This window comes from Centroberyx gerrardi, chromosome 14 (genome assembly GCF_048128805.1).
Source record: "Centroberyx gerrardi isolate f3 chromosome 14, fCenGer3.hap1.cur.20231027, whole genome shotgun sequence".
Classification (NCBI taxonomy): domain Eukaryota; kingdom Metazoa; phylum Chordata; class Actinopteri; order Beryciformes; family Berycidae; genus Centroberyx; species Centroberyx gerrardi.
The window spans coordinates 12138980-12161701 of NC_136010.1; the positions used below are offsets into that span (position 1 = coordinate 12138980).

Sequence of the window (22722 nt, forward strand, 5' to 3'; positions counted from 1 at the left end):
GGATAGAAGTAGGAGGTGTCTATGTTGTGGAAAGACATCTGTTTGGTCTGCTCTGCTTCCCAGATTCTCTCACGTTTCCTGGATTCCTGCCACACTGCTTTGCCTGGGTTTATTTCTGGCCAACAGTTGAGATGAAGGACTGAATGTTTAGACATGAGTTGTTTGGATAAATTGGCTCCTATGTGTTAGAGATCCTGCAAGCAAAGCCCTGTATCACCCCAGCGCGCTCAGAAGTGTGACACCTAAGACACATAATATTTCACCAATATGCTATAATGAATCAGCATGCAGACCATCTTCCTCTATTTCACTAAGTTTTATTACAAATGTGTTTACTGCTAATCAGTGTAATGGACTAGACTGTGAGCACTTGAATGTGTGTTTAATGTATATATCCTGTGGGCGTCGGGAGATGACAGGGCCCTTATAAGGATAGTGGTTGTAATATTGAATTATAAAACCTATTCAGGAGCCTGTCGTGAGCCTTTCTACCCAGTGTGGTATAACATCTATTTCTTCTTTTATGTGCCAGATTTGCTATGCAACGCGGCTTTATAAAGTATTTATCAAGGCTTCATAAGCCAGTAAAATTGAAATCAGTCCAAGGGCTACCTTCTGCAGCAGACCTTCCTGTATTGTTGAAAGCCCTCTCTTCTAAGTCAAGGCCTTTGTGGGCAAGCCTTGCAGCATTTTAAGTTGTGCCAGTGCTATTCCTTGTGGATCAGTTAATATGAGCTTCAACATCTCCTGTTGAAATAAATACCACCATAGAAAATCCTGGGGATTTCATGGCCTCTCTGAACTCTAATCCACGATGGAAGCGGCAAGGGGTTGAAACTTTACATTCATTTGACATCCTACAACTGAAATGTAGGATGTGTAGAGTTCCACATTAGACAGATGTGGTTTTTTTCCCCTTCTCTGCCAAAATGAGTCTGTCACAGCTGGATTTTTCTCACTCGGTTATAAGCCTTGCATATTGAACCTCAAGCGTATAATACTTCACATTCATAGACAGTGTAACATTAGATAGTTTATGGCGCTGTATTATGCCAGGGCTTGCTGTGGCTGGGGGCTGAGGCGGGAGAATGTCGTGGTCAGCGGTGGGTCATAGACTGCCAGGGCTCAGGGCCGACTGAAAGCCAGCCCCCGAACGTGTCTGCTCTGAATGTTAATGGATTAACGCTTAACACACATACAGCAACACTGGGAAACTCAAGATGACTTTTAACGTAAAAGGGCGCCAATAAGTCGCCATCATAAATTCAGGGACACATGCTGTCCGTAGCAGCCTGGCAGTCGGGCGTGTTTCCTCCGGGAGGCCAGGCCTCAGGGACTGTGTGATGGAGAATGGGGGAGCAGGTGGGCTCGGCGTTGGCTGACCTTGCCTCTCAAACCCCACTAGATATGATCAGAGTATGTTGGCAGCTGTGGCCTCGCTCAACAACACCCAGGGTATCAAGTACAGCAGGTATACAGTGGCCAGTTTTCCACCTACGTACACTGCTAATGCACTGAGCTGCTAGTCTTACTGTATACCACACTGACTTCTCTCACCATACAGTATGCTGTAGAGTGTGTACAGTGCTTTAAAGTCAGACCCTGCTGAGCTTGCACTTTCCACCACAACAGAAGCCCATTCTGTTACATCATTTTCCCCTAAATTGCTTTAAGCGGGTAACTTGGGCTTGTCTAATGTGAATTTCCACATGGCAAAGGGAACTGCAGTTGTAATGCTCAGACACTCAGCAGCGACAGCCCCAATCACCATGTGTAATTTAGCAGCAGGGGACAACGAGCTAATCTTGCAAGGGAGCATAGTCCCAATTTAAAATCAATCAAGCCGCGTTTTGGTATTTTAGGACCTCCACTTGAGCTGTGCTGTAAATAAGAACCACGTTGGAGGCGCGCATTGTTCTGTCTGCCTGTGTGGAGGGCCATTTTAAACACACTGATGGATTCATAGCACTTTTCACTTCAAAGTTTCGCACACATTTTGACATTAATATACCCAATTTTTCCTAATCTTTTAGTTGCTGCACTGAAAGTAATTAGGTATAATTATGTCAGTGGGTGATTTCTAGCCATTTATTGAAGAACTGACTTACAAGCAATCATTACCAGCAGCATGGTTTTAAATACTTAAAAGAAAAACAACTGAAACATGCAGGGATAGAAAAGTTATGGTGTTGGAATTTGTAATCCAATTATCTTATTCCCACGATTAAAACCCTATGCGCGTGGTTGCCTATGATTTTCTGTCTCCAATCATGGAGGACTTACTTAATGCTTTCAATCTTTTTTCGCTCTCTCTCTTTTCTGCAAATTAATTTATGGTCTAATTACAGGACAAGCCTCCAGATATGAAGGAGCACAAATCACTGGTCCTTACCAGATGGCAGAAAAACGGCACAGGATAATTGAAAATCTAGAAGTGGATCAATATTTAGAAGCCCAAGGTTACACGAAGTATGACACTACTATTAACATGGAAATATGATGCATTACATCCACAGGCAAATTGGCTTCTATTATTTGATGGTGAATGGATATGGACTGAATACTTCTAGTGCTGGCTACTCAATAACAAAAGATACCATGCTAGTTTTAGATTTATCACAGGTTAGCTATTCCCATACACCCCTAGCTCATCACAAAGGTGCAAAAGTGTTTACGATCTCACATGTGCATAAATGCACACATACAGCTACATGTGCACACTTGCATACATGCACACACATGCACACACAAACGTGCACACATACACACTATTGGCCAGTGGTGTGTGGAGCAGGGCTGGAGGTCTCCTCTCCTTGCGTACTCTGAGTGCTCTGAGCCCCACCATGTCACAGACTACCTCTGGTCCACCCCACCCCTCTCTAGCATTTACCTCTGGCCTGTTAAAAATGATATCAGCTCATGGAGGGCAAGCATTAGCATTTGCATTTTATTGGAAGCATGGAGATTTAGAGCAGAGGATATATCAGCTCTGAGCAGACAGAATTAGTTAACAATGCATTACCTGCCTTTTATGGCAGCTATAACTCTTTCCCCTGGTGGGGAGAGGAGATGAAGGGAGGAGTGGGGGGAGTGAAGGGGAAACAGAGCCAGCAGAGGGTTGGTGGCAAGAGGTGTGGCGCGGCGGAGGGAGGCATTTAGAATGAAGAAGCTTTGTCTCTGATGCTTTACTGCACATTAAGTGTGATAGCCACCCAAATTAGAGCATCACATCGCAATCACCTTCACACAGATCAGCGCGCCATGCTAAGAGATGATGTGCCAGTCATCACTGCAGACCTTTATATCTGGTTGCAACAAGGAGATGGAGACACAGCTGTCGAGCAGCTGTGCCTACCTGATCGCAGCACGAGAAAGGCCACATCAAATGACATCGGTCTCTGTGATACTCATGACTTACGACACTTACAGAGATAGCTTTTCAGTGTTCCCTTGGGACAGTTCCTGGGCGCTGCAAATCTTTAGTTCTTTCTTTCAGATACGAGGAAATAATGCATTTATGAGTTGTGTGTGTGTGTGTGTGTGTGTGTGTCTGTGTGTGACAATGTGTGTATTTGTTTGTTGTTTGATGGTGTTCTTGAACAAGCTGCACAACATTGATGAGGCCCACTGCAGCAGCCCCTTCCCGTGACTCCTCGCCACAGCTGCACAGTAGCTCCCCCGACACTCATTTGGTGTAATGTGCTGCAAGACGACCCACCTCTGCCATTGGCAATACCCTCTGGAACTCATTTGCACTAGAAGTTACTGGTACTGCACAGACTATGCTTGAAGAGCGGTGAGGTTGGTGCAAAAGAAAACAAACAACAAAAAAATCCTTTTATGCATGCCCCAATGAATATACTATATACTAAAACTGTAACTATATTTAAACAGGCAGTCCCACCGAGATTAAAAACAACTTTTTCAGAGAGAGTTCTGGCTAAGAAAGCAGCATCATGACTTACAAACAAAAATGTGTCAGGTTGCAGAGAAAACAGCATATAACAATGTTATATATATTTTTAAAAAATCAAATTATAGTTAAGTGCAATGTCAAAATTCTATGTATGAGTGCTGAAAAGACAGTAGTCCAATAGCAGTCCAGCAGGATCAAGGGCCAAGCCTAAATAGATCTTGACTAAACGAGGCACGGACAGCTCCCTATTGACTGAGCCATACACACACACACTCACTTGCAGCACCTGGCCTAAATCCACATTTTCACCAATCCTTATTTCGATTTTTAGCTTGACCGAAGCCTCTCTTCTGCACCTCTGTTGACCAAGCACCAGAACTGCCTCTACATCTGTATTTGCCACACACATCACAGGCAGAGCTCCCCTGAGTGCCACTGCGGCTTTCCCAACCAACCCTACTGGCCCAGGTTTGTCAGCAGACAGCTCCAGGCTCCATAAAATAGCCTGCTGCTCGCTCCCTTTGCTGGGCTTAATGGTCCCAGGGGCTGGAAATTTACTAGTGACCTTTGCATTCCATTTGGAGTGTAACAGCCTTTTTTGCTAGGAAAATTCCACCGCCCTAGACGTAGCTGTGCAGCACTTTGTGTGTGTGTGTGTGTGTGTGTGTGTGTGTGACTATGCGTAGCAGCAGAGAGAGAAAAAGAAAGATGGAGAGAAAGAGAGGATGATAAGAGAGGAATAGGGGCATATAGCATGCGGTTAGACTCAACCTATACTGCAGCTTATTACTGTTGCATTTGTTCCCCCTATAATAGCAGAAACGTCAGTATTGATGTCCTGATACAGTCGTCTCAGGACACAAATTAGCCATGCCCTCAAAAGAGATTAATATGGAGAAGAGCAGGAGTAATTTAGAAGAAAATAGAAGAAAATGGAAGTGCAACAGAGAAAGATGTGATGTTGCAGTCGGTCAACTAGACAGGAATCCATGCGGCTCCGGAGCATGCATAATAATTCATCCATTAAAGGCTCTACAGAGAAGACCCTTTTTTATGAGTTGTAGTGAGTAACGTGAAGTGTTTGTCTTGTAAATGGCTTGTATAAAAATGGGAGTTATGACTTTTGCATTGTTATTGTGTCAAACAGCACCATCTGCTGGGTGACTGCAGCTGGTGCTTTGAATCATTTTCTCCAACAAAGGAAACGGGGAAAGCTAAAAAACGGATCTCAGCACGACAGAGGCCGGATTAAATGGCACCGGTCTCATGATACTTATGACTTACAGGCTTTTATTGTTCCCCCAGGACAGTTAGTTAGTTTTTCCACTCTGATATAAGGAAATGTCCTGATGTTATAAGTAATGGGTAGAGTAATTTATTTATTACTCCGGATTCCCACAAAATTAGTCATTTTGATAGTTGCTTAACTTTCTCCAATCCCAGTAATTTATTTCAGCCTAGGATGTAAATTAGTTGAAGTGCTCTCCTCACAGAAAATCCTTTAAAATAACACACCTTAAAATAACAGCCAGCTGACAAGTCATTTAAACATTGAAATAGTTTATTAAAGGTTGATACTGTACACACATTTGGAGCAAAAGATTTAAATTCACGCAAGGAAATATGAGGATGTTATACTTTCTTTTTTTTTTTTTTATTCTATTCACGGATGAAAGAACCGGCAAAAAAATGAATTAGGATGAAACTGAAGGGTGAATTAAGTAAAAACTAAATATTTTCGAGGAAAGGAAATGACACGAAACGTACAACCATTATCCAATTTGACCTCAAGAGACGTGATAAACCATTTACAGTGATTGAGTGAGCTACTCTGTAACTTGCGGCCCAGTCCCTGTCTGAAGTGATCTGTATGAAAGGGGAGAAGAATGTCACAGCCTTCATGCACATTGCCGAATAAAGCGAAAATCACAATCACATCAGACCTCACTCTACACCTACATTTGGTCCTATAAGTGTCCGTGTTGGAGCACAAGAGATCAAACTAAAAAAAATAAAATTGAATCATCCACTAGTTATATCAGAATAGACGTCTTCCTGCCGGGCAGCAACATAGTACCGCAAAAAATCTCAGATACTTTCTCCCTCAATATTCAAAACATTCATCACAATTAAAACAAGATATGAATGATCGGATCAGATACTGGTTTCAGCTCCCTTTAATGCTTCAACTTAACATTACAATGATATCAAGTACGACAAATACTCCAATGGCTGTGTGGATTTCACCACTTAACACCGTAAAAATCTATCAAAGTATCACTAACTAATGAGATCAATAACACCGTCGAGACTGCAGGGCCGTCATTATGTCGATCATTGGTCAGGTCAGACTGAAGCCCGTCAAAATAAAAAGCCCACTACAAAGTTTTACATCTCTTAGCCACAAGGTGGCAGACTCAAATGACTGGTGATGGATGCTGGTTTTATTTGCCCCTGTAAATACAGTAACATGAAGATTGTCTAACCTGTGAGCATTAAGGAGACTGGTCCAATGGTAACATTATTGCAGCTTAAAATAAAATAAAATAAAATAAACTAGTAACAAAACTTGCATGCAGAACTGAGCAAGAATTTGTTTATTATGTCCTTTTCTGATCTGGTGATAGCTTTATAAAAGAAAAAAAAAAAAAAGAAAAAAGCTACAGAAACCTTTAACATGTTACAATTTGGGCAACACGATGGCTCAAAAAGACAGCCACACAACAAGAGAGAAGAGATAAAAATAAGACTAATTTTTAAATGAACAGAGTAGCCTTACTACACATTAAGAAACAATTGGCAGGTGTCCTTTGCGAGTAGAGTAGTTATATCCAAGTAGACAGGACAAACTGACAAATACAAAACTGTGAGGGATAAAAAGTTAAAAAAGGAAATGATTACACAGTCAGGAAACTGTTCAACATAATGTCCGATGACTGTGAGGTCTATACTTTTCTATTTTATTTTTTTTAAATGCACACTCGCTTCCTGAAAGTCGGTACTACAGTCTTTACCTCACTGGCATTAGTGGGTTCTTAAAGCAAAGAGGTGCACAGCGCATGACGAGAATACAGGGCGAGGATTGGGAACCGGTCTTGCGACAAGCTCATGGTTAACGCAGCAAGTAGACTACATTCCAAGTTTAAAAAAGATGGCCGCCTGTGCTTGTGAATGCAAACCGAGAAGACCTTACTGATATAATCATATCCCATAAGCACTAAAACATCATATAAGACATTAAAAGAAGACAAAGAATACAAAAAGCAAGAACAGCACAAACCCTCCCCAGTAGCATATCACCCATGTCCACCACAGCTTGCTCCCCCCCCCAAAATCATATTTCTCAGTAGTTTGGGCTCTTGTTCTCCGATGCTTGCATGGGGCATGGATGTCGATGTCATGAAATGGGCTGCGTCCTCCGTCTTTGTGTGTCGTTGGACAAGGTCAAGAGAAAGGATGAGAGGTTTGGGTGTGAAAAATGTTTGTCTCAAGGTTGTCCCTGCAGTGGAGGAGGTCCGGTTTCCTCCTGAGGTGATGCGCTCACACACTCACAGCGTCCTTCTCCTTCTTGTCACTGTCTTCATGCCAGGTGAGACGTTCCTCATAGAAGGCTATGACAATCTGTGGGCACTTATGATTGGCCTCCTTGGCAAGCACAAGATCTGCCTCGTCAGAGTCCTTCCTGCAAAAAGACGAGGACAGTGCATGTCAGTAAAATCACTCTCTGCACACGAGTTGACACACATGACGCTTTCCCTATCCTGCCTCCTTCCATGTTCTGATAATAGTGATACTCTGCACAGACAATGCACATTATCAGTTTTCTGTACATACATTACCCCTGTCCTGGAGTTTTTCCAAAGGGGACAGCTAGTAATGTAAATATCCAAATGGGTGAATTCTGTGCATATGCCATCTGCACTTTTAAGTGAATATTGAGGTAAATATTTACAAGTTCTTTGCGGTGCATGTCTATATGCCACAACACTTTCTGTGCATATATGGCATCCTGTAGACTTGTTAATGCGAATACAAAGCACATCAAGTATATTGCTGTAAATTCACATATCTGCTTCCATCAGCTCCCATATCCCTCTCATTGTCACATACTGCATATATACTCACATTCATAGCTTTCAAGTGGTTGCCAGGCTGGCAACCAGATATCAGCTTTTGGTTGCCGGAAATGACAATACGGTTGCCATACTTGAATGGATCGTATTTGGAGTGATTAAGGTCCTAACACTAACCCCATATTTCCGCAATGAAACAGTGATATAAAGAATGTTTAACCATATTTATTTCATAAACATTCATTATTTTTTTTGGTTGCATGTAACTTGTTTAACAGTTTGTCTTTGTATTTAACTGGCCTTTGTCTGGCCAGATCTCAGCTGCAAAAGATATTCCCTGATCTAAATGGGACTAGATTCAATAAAATAAAAAACGTTAAATGAGAGGTTACATTATATATTTAAATAATATTTACTTGTGAAACAATTTCATCCATGTAAGTATTATATTACTATATTTTATTATATATTTGTAAGAAATGTATTATTATGTTTTGCTCCTTTGCGCGCAAGCAGATTTCACGTGGCGAAGTTTGAAACAGGCTTAGATGATACATTTATGCACGTAATGATTTGATAGATATGTTACTCTAGCAATACTGGCTAGTAGCCAAACTAGTAGCCAATAACTACCTGGCTACAGAATGTTCAAGTGTTACAGAATAATTAATTGCACATGAAAACAATGTAGCCCTAGTCAACAGCAACTTCTTTTTGTCTTTTAGTGAGGATTTATTTATTATGATTACAGACAAAGTTGTTGCCAACAGGGCAACCAGACAGCAGGAAATGGTTGACAGTAGCCCAAATCTGAGGCCACAACAGTTACTGTCAAGCCCTGTAGCGGTTCCACTATTTCATACATATGTACATATTGATCTTGTTTGTTTTAGATTTTTATGTTTATATATACATAGCACGTTTCATATTTGATTTGGATCTCTTTCCAAGAGACCATCATATTTGGCAATCCGTGTTAAAGACGTCAATACTGTAAGTAAATCCATCTATGTAGGTAATCCATACTCTTCCATACGTCCCATTCTTATAGTCTACTTAACATGTCAGAATTATTTGTTGCTTATGTTTCTATATGCCAACAATTGTGCATATATTTTTGTTTTAGAATTTCATAATGGTTTTTATAAATTTATTGCATTCTTATTGCTTTTGTTTATGTTTCTATTCTATTACACTCTTTTCTTTCCTGCTGCATCCTATTACTTACTGCCCCCAAATTTTCCCCAAGGGGATCAATAGTTTCATCTAATCTCAGTTTGCTATCATTGTGTCATTGTGCAAATTAGCACATCAATATGTCAACAACACGTACCACTTCATAAGAAACATTAGGTCTCCACATGAGTCAGTGGCTCCAATGATCTTCTCTGGTTCAAGTCCTCTCTCAAAACCACGTGCAACTAGGATCTCATCCTGAAAGACAACAAGAGAAGCAAAATGTGTTCATACAGCTAAGCAAACAGCTGTGGAGACTGTTACAACAAACTGTACTGGTTAACTAAAACTTGAGATTTATTGAAAAACTAGAAATGTGCCATTTGAAAAAAGTGTGATAACTACTCTTACAAAATGATTGCTGGCATTAAAATACAACCCATTACTTAATAGCCATCTCACAGGCTTTTCTTGGCAAAAAGTAACTTCTTAGAAGTAATCACTTATTTAATGACGACTCGTATATAAAATAATCTGAATTGATATCATTTCAGAACAAAATCCTTTAAACCAATACATGTTTACACCAAGCAAATGTGCATATAGACTTGGCAAAGCATGTAAAAAAAAAAGTGAAAAGCTGCTGAATTGTTAGTCTACAAATGTGTGAAAGAGCAAGGCAGTCTCTCCGTTCACTTTAAAATGAGGTGCCAGTCAACTGTTCATTAACAAATGATGAGCTCTTACCAAGAGCTAAGCTATTGTTTTGAGAAGAGTGTGAAACCTGCTTCCCACTGTGCAGAGCACTTAAACGCTAAAAAAGGTATAAACTGCTAATTCTTTCTGTTCAGCTTGATAATGACCCACATGCAGTGTAGGCTTTTATCTGATTCTAAAACAGGATGTATACATTAAGTTTCCTGTCTGGTGAAGCCAAAACTCTCAACTTTGATCAAATGTATGACTTTTTACTGCATCAACATATTGCTTACATCTTTTTTCTTTTTGGGCTTACTACCCCCCTCTTCGTCATCTGAACTTTTCTTCTTTGAGCTACTGGTGTCTTTGGAGCGTCCTAAGGGGCCCGGGGTCGATTTGCTGGCCCCGCTGCTAGGTGTGGAGGGTCCACTGCTGCTTTTCTTGTAGGTCTTCATAAACTCTCCAATTAGCTCAGGGCAGTCGAGATTCTTCTCCGGCTCCCATGTGTTGTGCTTCCTGTTAAGGATCACAGTACAGCAAGTCAGTAACATTCAAGCCATAGCTAACAGCTAACACTCAGAAAAAACAATGCAGATGATATTGCTTATACTTAGGCAGAGAAGACACTGATAGGAATGCAGCTTAACTTACTCTGAGTATCCCTTCCACTTCAGGAAGAACTCCACCCTGCCTTTCACCACCCTCCTGTCCAGCACTTTCTCCACAACATATTCTTCCTCTTCGGAGGACGAGGATGCTTCTTCTTCACGAGACTTTTTGCCCATGGCTAAGTTAGCTGCTGAACACTTGCTGTGGCTGGACAATGTCACTTCCCTGCACAGGAAGTAAAGGCTGCAGAGAAAGAACAATCCTGATCGGAAAATGCAATTGATAAAAGAATCACAGCTAAGTTACTAGATCAGAAACATGGGGCATGATGTGATTGAAGGGTTTGCTATACGTTAACGTTAGCTAACGCTAGCCACTATACCAATGAAAAGCATCCTTTTCACTGTCGCTAAGCAGTCTAGATTAGGCATTGCTAGCTCTTATTCGCTAACCAGGAAACGCATTGGTTAGCAAAACACACATGCAATTGGCCACTCATTTAACTAATATTACGTTACATATAGCCAAACTGGAGATGTGCAAATGGGAATATAGGTACGATGCTCCGTTAGCTAGCTACTAGCTAACCAAGGCGCATGGAAGGCAAGTTGCTGAGGCAGGTAGCTTACCAGCTAACACGTACGTGAGCTAACGGTAGCTAACTAGCGATAACAAACTCAAATGCTGTGCGCTTATGATGCATGCAACAGTATGAAGCGAGGTGATGCATAAAACAATCTCTTACCTTTTGAATGCAGACCACTGGTTTTGACTACCAACCCGTAGCCCGTAGTTTTGGTGGAGTCTGTGAGGCCAACGTTTGGGGTAATTTAGCTTCTAGCCGGAGCCACAAAAAGCTGCTGTGCGCTTGCCTGTGCGTAAAAAGCGCGCGTTAAGAGCGCACAATGAATAAACACGCCCCTAGGTCAGCTGATGACCTAGATATGCGCACCTTACCCTGTTCAATTGTTTAGGATGTAATTACAGAGTATTCTACGAAAATATAAACGGGATGTTTGAATGTAAAATGTATGCATTTGCCATTAGTAGAATATATTGTCGTTACTGTATGTGGAAAGGCCTCCGCCCCCACCCCCAAGTCAAAATCACAGATTCGTACATGCCCCTCTGTATAATGCGATTTGGGATTTATTATTTATACTGTATAATATACTGTCCCCAGTATTTACACTGTTTTGCTAACAGTTGTGTTGACTGCCAATGACTGTTTTGAATTGCAACAAATTACAATTTCCCTCTGTAACATCATAACATTTTTTGTTCTCATCAAGTGCACGCCTACCGCCCATGCTGATGTGTTACTGGATATTGGCTGTGATTGATTGCATCTCGCCCAATCAAATTGTAGTGGGAGATGACGAAAGAGTGCAGCGGGAACTGTCGACCAATTGCTACGTGAAAGAGGTGTATACTTTCCTATTTATCCTACTCTTTGGTAACAGACACGTCTGTCGCAGATCCTCTCTCCCTCATCAAGTCGCAAGCAGCCTTTAAGGATTCTGCCGCAAGATGTCGAAGGACGTGAGTATTGTTTTCTGAAATCCTTTTGATCCATTTCCAGCATATCAGTTCTTTAAAGCTCGAATAATCTGCAGCTATAGAGAACAGTCGACGCGTCGTGAAAACTACGTTCTCATTAAAAATCCTGCAGCCAGAATGCATTGCATGGCCGCCATCTTACAGAAACTAGGCCTCATGGCCTTTTGTTCATGTGATGATCTGTTTTACCCGACTCGCAACTGCGAAATGCATGCCGATAGTAAGTAATATAGTAAAAGTAACAAACATGGTACAACGAAGTGCACGGGTATAGTGTGGCGGTAGGTGTATGATTTTCACCATAAGTTAGCCATAAGCGGTAACGGCATGTGACCGATCCGGTAATGGCGGCGATGTCGCTTTCTCCACCCTGTCCTGTCGTGGTCTTTGATTCGCAGGGATTAGCCAGTACATGCCTACAGATACATCTCGTTTTGAATGCACGGATAATAAAATTGAATATGAATAAATGACGAATATACATCCTTACGCGACCATCCTTTGTCCATTGTTTAGGCCCCACGTGAACCGGAGCAGCTCCGCAAGCTGTTCATTGGAGGACTGAGCTTTGAGACCACGGATGAAAGCTTGCGAGCTCATTTTGAACAATGGGGGACCCTTACAGATTGTGTGGTGAGTTGTTTTTCTTAATTCAATGTTAGGTTTTTTTTAAATGTTGTATTGAACCAGTTGCATCCAAACCATTGTCGTTTTGCTAAAAAAAAAAGTATGTTTGGAAAATGGGGCCTAATTTGAGCTTTTTCCTACAGGTCATGAGGGATCCATCCAACAAAAGATCCAGGGGCTTTGGTTTTGTCACCTACTCCTCAGTGCAAGAAGTTGATGCTGCCATGGATGCCCGCCCCCACAAAGTTGACGGAAGACTGGTAGAGCCCAAGAGAGCAGTTTCCAGAGAGGTATGTTAGATTGCATGCAGTGTAAACAGGACTTTATCTGTTTTGCATATAAAGGGAGGGCATGCCTAGTTGTAAATCAAAATGTCTTTGATCACAGGACTCAAACCGACCGGGTGCCCATGTAACGGTGAAAAAGATCTTTGTTGGAGGCATCAAGGAAGACACCGAGGAGTCACACCTGCGAGACTACTTTGAACAGTTTGGCAAAATCGAGGTCATTGATATTATGACTGACCGTAGCAGCGGAAAGAAGAGGGGCTTTGCTTTTGTGACCTTCGACGATCATGATTCAGTGGACAGGATTGTCAGTAAGTAGGCTGAACGGTCACTGAGCTTTGATGCCGATGTGTCAATTGAACTGAAAACAGTCAACTAACCACTACTCAATCCATTCTTTTGCCCATAGTCCAGAAATACCACACTGTCAACGGTCACAACTGTGAAGTGAGGAAGGCCCTCTCAAGACAGGAAATGCAGAACTCGGGCATAGGAATGAGAGGTAAATTAAACACTGAACACGTCGTTGAGGCATGCGAATGTCATGTTTCTTTGCTTACCGTTGTGTCTCCTTCAGGTCGTGGAGGTGGCGCTGGTAATTACGGCAGAGGTGGGGGTTACGGAGGTAATGATTTTGGCCGTGATGGATACTTCGGTGGCCGCGGTATGTGGTTTTTAGAACCACTTGGTCAGTTGTGTTAATATCTGGTTGTTGAATGCTGATTTGCCTTGCATGTCTTGCATGATGCTGATTGTCTTTTCAGGTGGCAGAGGTGGCGGCGGTGGTGGAGGAGGAGGATATGGTGGCGGAGACGGTTACAATAATGGCTATGGGGGAGGCGATGGTAAGTAGTTTGTTCATTTATTTTTTTTGAAAGACTAAAGCATTTCCCTTTTACAGCTGCAGAATGTACTGAGGATGTGTTTATGCTGTAGGTGGCTATGGCGGTGGTCCTGGTGGTTATGGAGGTGGCGGCAATCGTGGCTATGGAGGCGGACAGGGCTATGGCAACCAGAGTGGTGGCGGCGGAGGCTATGGAGGAAACGGTTACGATAACTACAACAACGGCAATGGAAACTTCGGGGGTGGTGAGTATTTGGGTTCACCTTGTCAGGTTTTTAAAAAAAATATTTCTTTGTTCCAGACCTGGTCTATATGGTTATGCAGATGTTTTACCTTCAGGCAACTTCGGTGGAGGCAGCGGCGGTGGCGGCAACAACTACAATGATTTTGGCAACTACAACAACCAGGCTTCCAACTATGGCCCGATGAAAGGGAACAACTTTGGCGGAGGTGGTGGCAGGAACAGCGGCCCATATGGTGGTAGGTGGCATAGGAGGGAGATGGCACCATGATTGATATTTCTGCACTCTGTAGTGTGTGTGTGTAGTCTGACTGTTCCCCCTTGTTGTTGTTGTCCTCCAGGTGGCTATGGAGGTGGCTCAACCAGTGGATATGGCGGTGGCTCTGGACGACGATTCTGAGAAGTTGAAGCGGTGAGCATGCCTGAACTGTTAGATATGCATCATGAAACCAGAGTTTGTAGTTGTAGGGATTTATTCTAACTTGTAGATCCCAAGTATTACAAAATTCACTCTGGATCTCAGGTCATACAAAGTCAGTGCACAGTTTAACAATGTTGTTCCGTATTGTTCAACAGGACTGATTACTTAGGAGAGGAGAGCAAGGAGAGGAGAGCAAGCGAAGTGACAGGGCAGCTGCAGGTTTACCTCCTAGATCTGCTCAGCCAAACAGTTGTGGCAGGTTACAGCTGCTACAAGAAGAGATGTACAATAGAGAATCATGGAGGGTCTTCATTTTAAAGTTTTTGTGTTGTCACCCAGAATTATTTTATATTATGTTTCTGGAAAGCAAGCATTCCAATGAGGTTTTATGTAGATTTTTTTCTTTGAGTCTGGTTTTATTTGTGTAACTGCAACCAATCAAGTTGAAATAAACCACCTTTCAGTTTTTTATAAAACTGTTCAGTCTTGTTAGCCTCTTTTAGGGGTTTGGGTGAGGGAGGGTTCACTTAAAGGCATTAGATGCCACACATAGTGGGGATGAGGGCCTTTTCTGATCATGTATCTGTGTGAGAGGAGTTTGTGACACGAATGAATGTGGTAAACCCCTGCGGTAGTCAACGGAGATTGAGTGGGAAGATGGAAGTACTTGATCCTTAGTGATAAGTCAATAATGCATTACAATATTTGATAATGCTGATTGAGGACTGAGAAGCGGTGCACAAATGCGTTCATCATAAAGAGCCCATCACTTGGGACAGACTCTACCCAGAGTTGTTTTGGAAAGATCATCCGGAGGATGCTAGCTTACATGCAAAGTCTTTTGAGGCTAGCCATGGAAGCCAGCTGAGGGAGAGAAGTAGCAAAACCATCGCCAGGAGCAGTGAAGCAGGGGAGAGTGAGAACAGAAGGCTGAGGCTAGCAGGCAGCAGCTACCAAAGGGCTTTAAAGCTGTCTGTAGGTAAGACCAGACTTCTCAACTACTGATAGTCTGTTTTGCATTTATGTTCTGTAGCTGGTAGTGAGTTATGTAGCCCAGTAATGACATAACATTTTGTGCAAACAAGATTTATTACAAATTACACCATTGTTGACTGGTAAAATGGGCCTCTACTTGTGCATAGTGGTCTTACATTATCTATAATGCATGCTGTAAACGGTAATAGAACACACAGTAACGCCTTTTCACATCCACTTTATGCCATGCTTATTTGTGGTGTTTCTACTTTCTAGGAAACTCAACACATGGTCTCCATAACGGACTTCATTTCAGTCACAATGGCTCAAGCATTTTAAGGTACAGATGATCAGAACCTTGCACATTTCCTCATGTTTTGAGATGTCTCTTTAATGTGACCGGTTTCTCTTGTCATAGGTTGCCTGGACAGTTACGCTGATGCAGAAGAAATTTTTTTTTTTAATCTGAAGACTGCTGTGCAGTGTTTTTATTTTTTTTTACTTTTATAATAAAATATTTTTACAAAACTTCTGGTTTCACTTTCATACATGTATAGTTGTAAACATGCAAGTGTCCATTGAGAGATGAATTGCAGGTGTTTAAATGTGCTGGTCAAGTTGATAAGTCACAGCCACATGTGCAAAATGAATTGTATAACTTCAGCCAGTTGAAGTATTATGAACTACAATTGGCACAACCAGGCATTGTGCCTTTTTCTGTATTGGTATAAATAAGGCAGTGTAGTCCCCTGATGCTTTAGCATTGCTCTCTTCCCTGCATAGCTGTACGAGGTACCAGGTAGATTTTGCCGTCAGGGGTCTGTTGTAGGGAGTATTCATCTGTTGAGTATGGTTGTCCGTCTTCATCCCGCAAGTGAGAAAACACTTCTGCGTAGAGGTCTGTAAGACGGCATTTAATGAAAGACAGGCTGCGCTGGAACTCGAGCCGCTCCTGTGCCAGGTGCTCTCTTTGGGCCTGTAGCTGGCCCAGTTCCCCTTCTAGGTGGATTATGTTCTCCAGCTTCCTTTTCCTGCAGTTCTGAGCCGCCACCTTATTCTTCCCCCTCCGCCTTATGTCCCTGACCAGAGCCAGCTGAGTTTCTGTCAGAGTGTACTGCGTCAGGAGCTCATTGAAGTCGTCCACGGGCAGGTTGATAATCTTATCCATGGGGAAGGGGATCTTCAAAGCCATGGCCCGCCGCTCATCTCTGCTCAGTGGAGCCGGGGCAGAGATGTTCCCTTGTGGCTTTACATACAGGCCCTGCTGGGAGCTCCCTCTGCTGGACACTCCAGAGTCATTCATGTGTAGGTCATTCAGGGCACTGGCTTGTCCCTGCTGCTGTTTCATTGACACAGGAGTCAGAGCATTGTGTTGTGTATGCGATAAAGTGGGTTGTGATGAGAAGTAAGAGGAGTGTGCTCCTGGGTACAGGTATGGGTGAGGTTGGCTCTGATAGTCCATTGAGTAGTGGATGTGTGCTCTTCTGGCTTGCTCAGTCATGCTGTCCGTCTCCCCATCACTATAAGGCATGCCTACGTCTGTGTTCTGGTAACTTGGTGCACCACTGGCAGCATTATCTGGGGAAGCCAGAGGTGGACTAGAACCCAGTGACAGACCAGAGTCTGACTCCAGATCATCGGCCGAGCGAGGGTGCAAGCTTTGTCCATGTGTAGTCCACAGCATGTGTCGACTTAGACCCTGAGAGAGGCAGGTGTTGGTCTTCCTGTGCCCTTCACTGGTACCTGACATGCTCATCTGCTCCCTAAGAGCCATGAGTGAGGGCTGTGTCGGAGAGGAGGTGGGGAGCATTCTCGGGTTGAGCTGAGATCCAGAGTGCCCATACATTGCCTCTGCATTGCCGCCTAGACGATGGCAGGCTGGCAGCACCTCGGAGTACGATCCCTCATAAGTAGCAGCAGCAGGGTTGAGCTCACAAGCATCATGCAGGGGCTCGGAATGGGACTGAGCCATTCCATACCCTCCCATAGGGACCATGGGGTCCATGGGATGGTACGGTGTTGTTTCATAGGGGCCTTCACCAGGGACTTCAAACTCCTGTAAAGAAAATGAAAAAGGCTCAGTAAGTTGTAATTGACAGCCAGATCACTAGACATGTCACAGTCGTGGCAAGAAAGTAATTCAAGGCAATCATGAAATACACAAGACTTCTGAGTTAATTACTTGGACAGGGTTTTATTCACAAGTCATCTGGTTTGCCATAGAACACAGTTCACCCCTACTTCAGCATGCCACCCATAGCTTATGCAGGGCTTTCATAGATGTGATCAGGTTTCACATGGAAACAGATGGCCATTGTGCTGTGCAGGGGGCTGCTAGCAACATACAGCACTTGCCCCCTCTCCCAGTCTCTTCATCCTGCCATCACTCAATCGGGTCATTGTTGCCCACCTCACCTGAGTGTGTATTCGTTTTTAAACACTCAGCATCAGATGAAAAGTGTTAAATGTGTATCTATTTTGCTATCACTGATCTGCAATTAATTTCTTGAGTTTATGAACTGTATCTCTTTTATGAACAGCATTTTTTCCTGTTCATATTTTGTGCTTAAAATTACATGAAGAATAAAATACCTTTGTCACTGATTAAAAGAACTGATAAACTACAGTAAATTATGTCTGTTACAATAGGCATTAGTGAGTTTGGAGTCTAGACACCCAGTAAAATACACATTTTAGACAAGTATCAATTTGCAGAGGTTAAGGCAATAAGATATGCACTTCCATGATAATACTGCACACGGCAGTGTGGGAATATGGTTGGCATGTCTAGTTTAAGGATAAGACTACATGTGTTGTGATGCATTCAGTATGCATGATATAGTAACTTCCCGGAATTAAGAACTAGTTTGATTTCAACAGTACTTTGGATGACTCTTGCTTTCCATGTGTCACTACTAAACAGTCAGGCTCTTACCTGCAGCTCTGTGATTGCCATCAGCTCCTGCCAAGCCAAATCCATGTCTGTGTCCTGAGGAGTTCCATGAGACCGGGCTCCAGGAAAATTAGTGGGCATGGACACTCCCCCACACAGCCTTCCTGGGGTGGCTAATACCTTGTAGTAGAGGAGAAAATGGGCTCACTATTGATACAACTATGTAGCACACTAGGAAATGTATATTAGGTTTCATTATGCCCCATGGTTTCTCTATTCCCACTTCTCAGACAGACCCACCTCACAGGTTCTCCTCAATGGGAGAACATAGTTGGCTGTTGAACACATTCAGGACAGGCTGTTGTTGCAAAGAATCCTCCTGGAGGAAACAGAAAGGCACGTTATTATCACCCATTCAGACAGACAGCGTGATGAAGCCTCTCCACTTATACATATTGTCAGCAAAGAAGAAACATAACTTGAGAGCACAGTCACACACACTAATGCACATTTCAGTGAACCATAAATTAAACCATGTCTCTAAGCATGCATATACAATACATACATATCTGTAAACCCACTGGTGCTAAATATATGACAGTGTTTGAATGCTGTGTAAGTCTGAGCTTTTGAAACACATGAAGTGTTCAGTTCCGTTGGGTTGACTCCTCCCATCAGCTGTGCTAGGGCGCAGCTATGCCAGCCGCTGATAAGACAATCTGCGGGAAAACAGCAAGCTCTAGAAAACGGAGACTGGGGCCTGATCGCAGCCTTGGAAATGTTGGTGTATGGCAAACATGTCTTCATCAATCTCTAGGCTTTTTTGGCTTAGCTCTGACAATAGGAATGATTGGTTGTAGGTTTGGTGTCTTCAGACTGTTTCTCAGCATGATAACAGTCTTCCATATACCTTGCTCTCAGATATCTGTAGGTTACTTGAAACTGAACTCTTGCTTGGGCAAGAATCTTGATTTCCACTCGGCTATATAACTTCTTATAGTTCAAGCCCTTACAGTGGAAAAGTCAGTTTAATAATTTGTATGTCATTCTAATCACAAGATAGTTCAGTCAAGATTTTTGAACAAGCAGAAGTGTCTGCCAAAAATAAAAGCAAAAGGCGATGTCATCAAGAGACAGCCTCAGGTTACTCCACTGACAATAAAACTACTTTGCGGATGCTATGACAGTGTCCACTGTCAATGTCTGGGGATACGGATAATTCAGAAATAACAATTATTTCAATGTAAATGGTCTAACAAAAGAGTCATCAAAGTCAGGCTCCTATTCGCTGGCAATGGAGTAGCTCCAGCAGGCTATGTCACTTTAAGATGTCACAGATTAGAGCCTTGGGTTTAAGCTTTGTTCTGCATTTATGAAACTATCTTAGACTAAAAACAAATTAATTTAAAAATGTAGGTGTATTTCATTGTAAGACTTTTTATTAGGTTATGTATCTTTATTAGGTGTCATCCGGGACAAGAATGTTACTTTTTTCTTTCATTTTAAGATTTTCATTGCACTTCCAGTTTTGTGCTGTTTAAACGCTCACATGCATGGGGTTATAACTATCATATCCTGCAACAACCACTGTTGTGTTGGTGGTGAGTTTCCTAAGACTGTTTCCTCTACTGTAAGGGGGCATAGTTGACCGCCACCACTCCTCCAGTTATGTCAGTACTCAATGCTCTGGTTCTGACAGTACAGGAAAGTGGATGGTTTAAAAAAAAGATTAGTCCGACTGAGTCAGCAGGGTAAAACTGCATCTAAATATTTGTTGAAATTTAAAGGAACACTGTGTTATTAGCTAAATTGTATTCTATATGACTCAGCAACAGCATAGTATTACATTGTTACATTGTTGTCAATGGTTTCACTTTTCAACATGATGTTTTTGATTAATCTGTGTAATGTCATATTCTCTGAAGGGTTAGGTTTACTAAGTAGCCACTTTCTAAAGATCCTGTTTAATACAATGAAGACATCATGCAAGTCTTGAAGTTGTAACCTCTCAACATGGTCTTGCAATAGAAAGAGAAAAGCTGTTAAAAATCTGTAGAGGGGAGATGTGAAAGAACATACCTGAGCGACATTCTCTGCGTCTTCAACAGGTGATGAGGAAAAAAAAAAACTTCAGATGTGAAACATAATCCTGGTGGTAGATAAGAAGAAGCAGAATAAAAAGAGTTTTTCTTCTCTTTGATATATGTTGTGGCGTTGCTTACTTTTTAACAGAGCATAAGAAGTAAAACGTAAGCATTGCCTCTCACTCTATCTCTCATTCACTCTGTCTGTCTCTCTCTGTTCAGCTACAAATACAGCCACCGGCATAAATGGGATGGCTCTGCGCAAACAAACGCAATCTTCCTGTAAAGCACCCACACTACTCTTTTTTGCACTCTTGTATCCTTAATAGCACACTTGCACCCTAACCCCAAAATTTCCCTTTTCCCCACATGACAAACCACAAACCAACAGCCTGGCATATACAACAGCAGTCATTCTGTCAGTCTACATGTACAATACATGGATGTTTAGAAATTGAAAAAGACGCTGTAACCAAGTGTGTTTCTAATTATGTAATGGCAATGCAAATAAATCACCCAGATTAAAATAACTACGAGTGAGTAAAAGCTAGCCGATGGATGTCTCTCCCCCTGGCCAAACCGTACAAGAACAGTGTCCTTACAAATCCTCCCAAATGAAAGGTATGAGGAGTGTGATGTGGAGCACCTGGAGTTAGAGCTGGCGTTGCAGTGAGGGCCCTGTTCAAGCAGGGGTGGGTTGGAGGCTGGATTGAGACTTAGTTTAGTAGGGATGGAATGTACACCTCCAACAGGTAAGAAAGACCACATTGTTCCTCTATCTGGCAGAGCAACCGCCAAGGGAGAGAGAGGAGCAGGGGGAGAATGGAGGGGAGCGTGTCTTACATAGCAAGTGACCATTAAAATCCTTCACCAAAAAAAAAAAAAAAAAAATCCCCTCATTGCCCTGATCTGAAGCGTTGTGAACAGTGAGAACTCACAAAGGCAATGTGTTATGTAGAACCGGCCTATTGTGTAACAGCTTTCACATGGTTACTTACATTTATTACTACATTATTATAGTGTAATGCATTGTATCTTTTCAATATCATTTATTGTGTTAGATGGCTGTGTGTTTTGTGATAGTCATGAATTGCATAGTGACAATGATGATGTTGGAACTAACCCAATACATAAAATATTCAAGCTGTTTCATGCTCTCTGAAAGACACCCCCCCCCCCCCATACTCTATACATTGTCTACAACATGTACAGTACATATTTTGTTTGTAAATGCATTAGTTCATGTTAACAGCAATCACTGGATGGATCTAAATACAAGTCTGCTACAAGGTGTTACTGTTTTCTGAATAAAATTCTGTACAGTAATTATAAATAAACAGATGCAAATGTACTTTTATAGAATTGTAGAAGGATTCTCTGACCCATTTCATTGTTGAAAAAAAGCCATGACCACACTGTATTAAAATGCAAATGGAGCTACATACTTATTTTAGTGTCTCTCTCTCAGAAATTTTAAGTCTAAAACAAATATACGCATGCTTCCCGTGGACATATTTAAATACCAATGTGTCAGTGGGTCTGTGTGATACACTACAGTATGTATGTGCAGTATGTTACATAAAAAAATAGAGCTTTTCTGGAAATTTAAAGTAGCAATATGAATGAACTTTTGCTTTTTTACTACTCCAAGTAAAAAGTCTTAGAAAGAGTTAAAACAAAATTTGGTGTGATGCATGAAAAGGCTTTGTGAAGAATACATGGAATATAAAATGTTGACATATATTTTTTTATTGTGAAAAGACAATGCATTTTAGGGCTGGTAATGAACAACAATGCAGGTAATAAATTCAGTTAGATATATTCAACGAACATGAGAACATGGAAACTTTTGTCTGGCCCATTACAGTGTCAGATCCCACTAAGGCATAGATTATGATGTTTTTTCTGTCATTGTTCTAAGATGGAAAAAGTAGGTGGCTGACAGAGTCAAGAAAGGTGAATGTCTACCAGGAATCAGAGAAGGGACTTCCCAACCCAAGTTCCTAGCACCCAGCCCCCTACTCAACCACTGCCAAAGCATGCCAAAGAGCACCCTGTTATTACTCCGACCACAGTGGTTTTGGATCTGGACACAGTTCCCAGGTCAACGCCCACGTTCTCTGTTTATGTTTGTTTGCTTCAATTAGTCTTTGACATCTCTGCTTTCCAGCTTTCCTAAGCCTCCAAGGGCTTTCAGCCCACTCTCATTGTGCACCTCTGTGATACAGTTACACCCTCTGCTTCATAAACAGACAGTACATGTTGTCTGGGACCTTGAAGACTCAGCAGACAACCTCCCTCCCCCGTTGATTTGACT

The 22722-nt window shown here is 42.1% G+C and overlaps 3 protein-coding genes across 5 annotated transcripts; 1 reads left to right on the forward strand and 2 right to left on the reverse strand.

Moving 5' to 3' along the window:
* Positions 1-6077: 6077 nt before the first annotated feature.
* On the reverse strand, positions 6078-11373 carry cbx5 (chromobox homolog 5 (HP1 alpha homolog, Drosophila)). Its single transcript, XM_071905829.2, has 5 exons — positions 11219-11373; positions 10516-10716; positions 10158-10380; positions 9323-9423; positions 6078-7598 (listed from the first exon to the last, which is right to left on the reverse strand). The coding sequence occupies exons 2-5, from the start codon at positions 10647-10649 to the stop codon at positions 7457-7459; spliced, it is 600 nt and encodes a 199-aa protein (XP_071761930.1). The 5' UTR covers positions 10650-10716; positions 11219-11373; the 3' UTR covers positions 6078-7456.
* Positions 11374-11912: 539 nt separating this feature from the next.
* On the forward strand, positions 11913-15956 carry hnrnpa1b (heterogeneous nuclear ribonucleoprotein A1b). Of its 3 annotated transcripts, none has more exons than XM_078288312.1 (12): positions 11913-12015; positions 12550-12666; positions 12804-12950; positions 13048-13258; positions 13357-13449; positions 13525-13611; positions 13712-13792; positions 13884-14036; positions 14116-14271; positions 14374-14444; positions 14609-15432; positions 15705-15956. In XM_078288312.1, exons 1-10 carry the CDS (start codon positions 12004-12006, stop codon positions 14430-14432), a joined length of 1116 nt encoding a protein of 371 aa, XP_078144438.1. In that variant the 5' UTR covers positions 11913-12003; the 3' UTR covers positions 14433-14444; positions 14609-15432; positions 15705-15956. The 3 variants fall into 3 exon arrangements, with proteins under 3 accessions (XP_078144438.1, XP_078144439.1, XP_078144440.1); XM_078288313.1 differs by having other exon boundaries at positions 14131-14271; XM_078288314.1 differs by having other exon boundaries at positions 13525-13572; positions 14131-14271.
* nfe2 (nuclear factor, erythroid 2) lies at positions 15947-20608 on the reverse strand. The gene is made up of 4 exons (XM_071905826.2): positions 20401-20608; positions 18622-18700; positions 18364-18501; positions 15947-17484 (listed from the first exon to the last, which is right to left on the reverse strand). The coding sequence occupies exons 2-4, from the start codon at positions 18667-18669 to the stop codon at positions 16186-16188; spliced, it is 1485 nt and encodes a 494-aa protein (XP_071761927.1). The 5' UTR covers positions 18670-18700; positions 20401-20608; the 3' UTR covers positions 15947-16185.
* Positions 20609-22722: the final 2114 nt, after the last annotated feature.

What these genes read in the sequence shown, in the direction of transcription:
- cbx5 (XM_071905829.2), bottom strand. Translation starts at nt 10,649, where the DNA reads ATGGGCAAAAAGTCTCGTGAAGAAGAAGCATCCTCGTCCTCCGAAGAG. An exon ending in AAGTGGAAGGGATACTCAGA is followed by an intron (nt 10,381 to 10,515) that starts GTAAGTTAAGCT and finishes GATCCTTAACAG; the next exon opens with GAAGCACAACACATGGGAGC. An exon ending in AGCCCAAAAAGAAAAAAGAT is followed by an intron (nt 9,424 to 10,157) that starts GTAAGCAATATG and finishes GTTGTCTTTCAG; the next exon opens with GATGAGATCCTAGTTGCACG.
- hnrnpa1b (XM_078288312.1), top strand. An exon ending in CTCGGGCATAGGAATGAGAG is followed by an intron (nt 13,450 to 13,524) that starts GTAAATTAAACA and finishes TGTCTCCTTCAG; the next exon opens with GTCGTGGAGGTGGCGCTGGT. An exon ending in TGGCTATGGGGGAGGCGATG is followed by an intron (nt 13,793 to 13,883) that starts GTAAGTAGTTTG and finishes TTTATGCTGTAG; the next exon opens with GTGGCTATGGCGGTGGTCCT.
- nfe2 (XM_071905826.2), bottom strand. Translation starts at nt 18,669, where the DNA reads ATGTGTTCAACAGCCAACTATGTTCTCCCATTGAGGAGAACCTGTGAG. An exon ending in CATTGAGGAGAACCTGTGAG is followed by an intron (nt 18,502 to 18,621) that starts GTGGGTCTGTCT and finishes CTCTACTACAAG; the next exon opens with GTATTAGCCACCCCAGGAAG. An exon ending in TGGCAATCACAGAGCTGCAG is followed by an intron (nt 17,485 to 18,363) that starts GTAAGAGCCTGA and finishes TTTTCTTTACAG; the next exon opens with GAGTTTGAAGTCCCTGGTGA.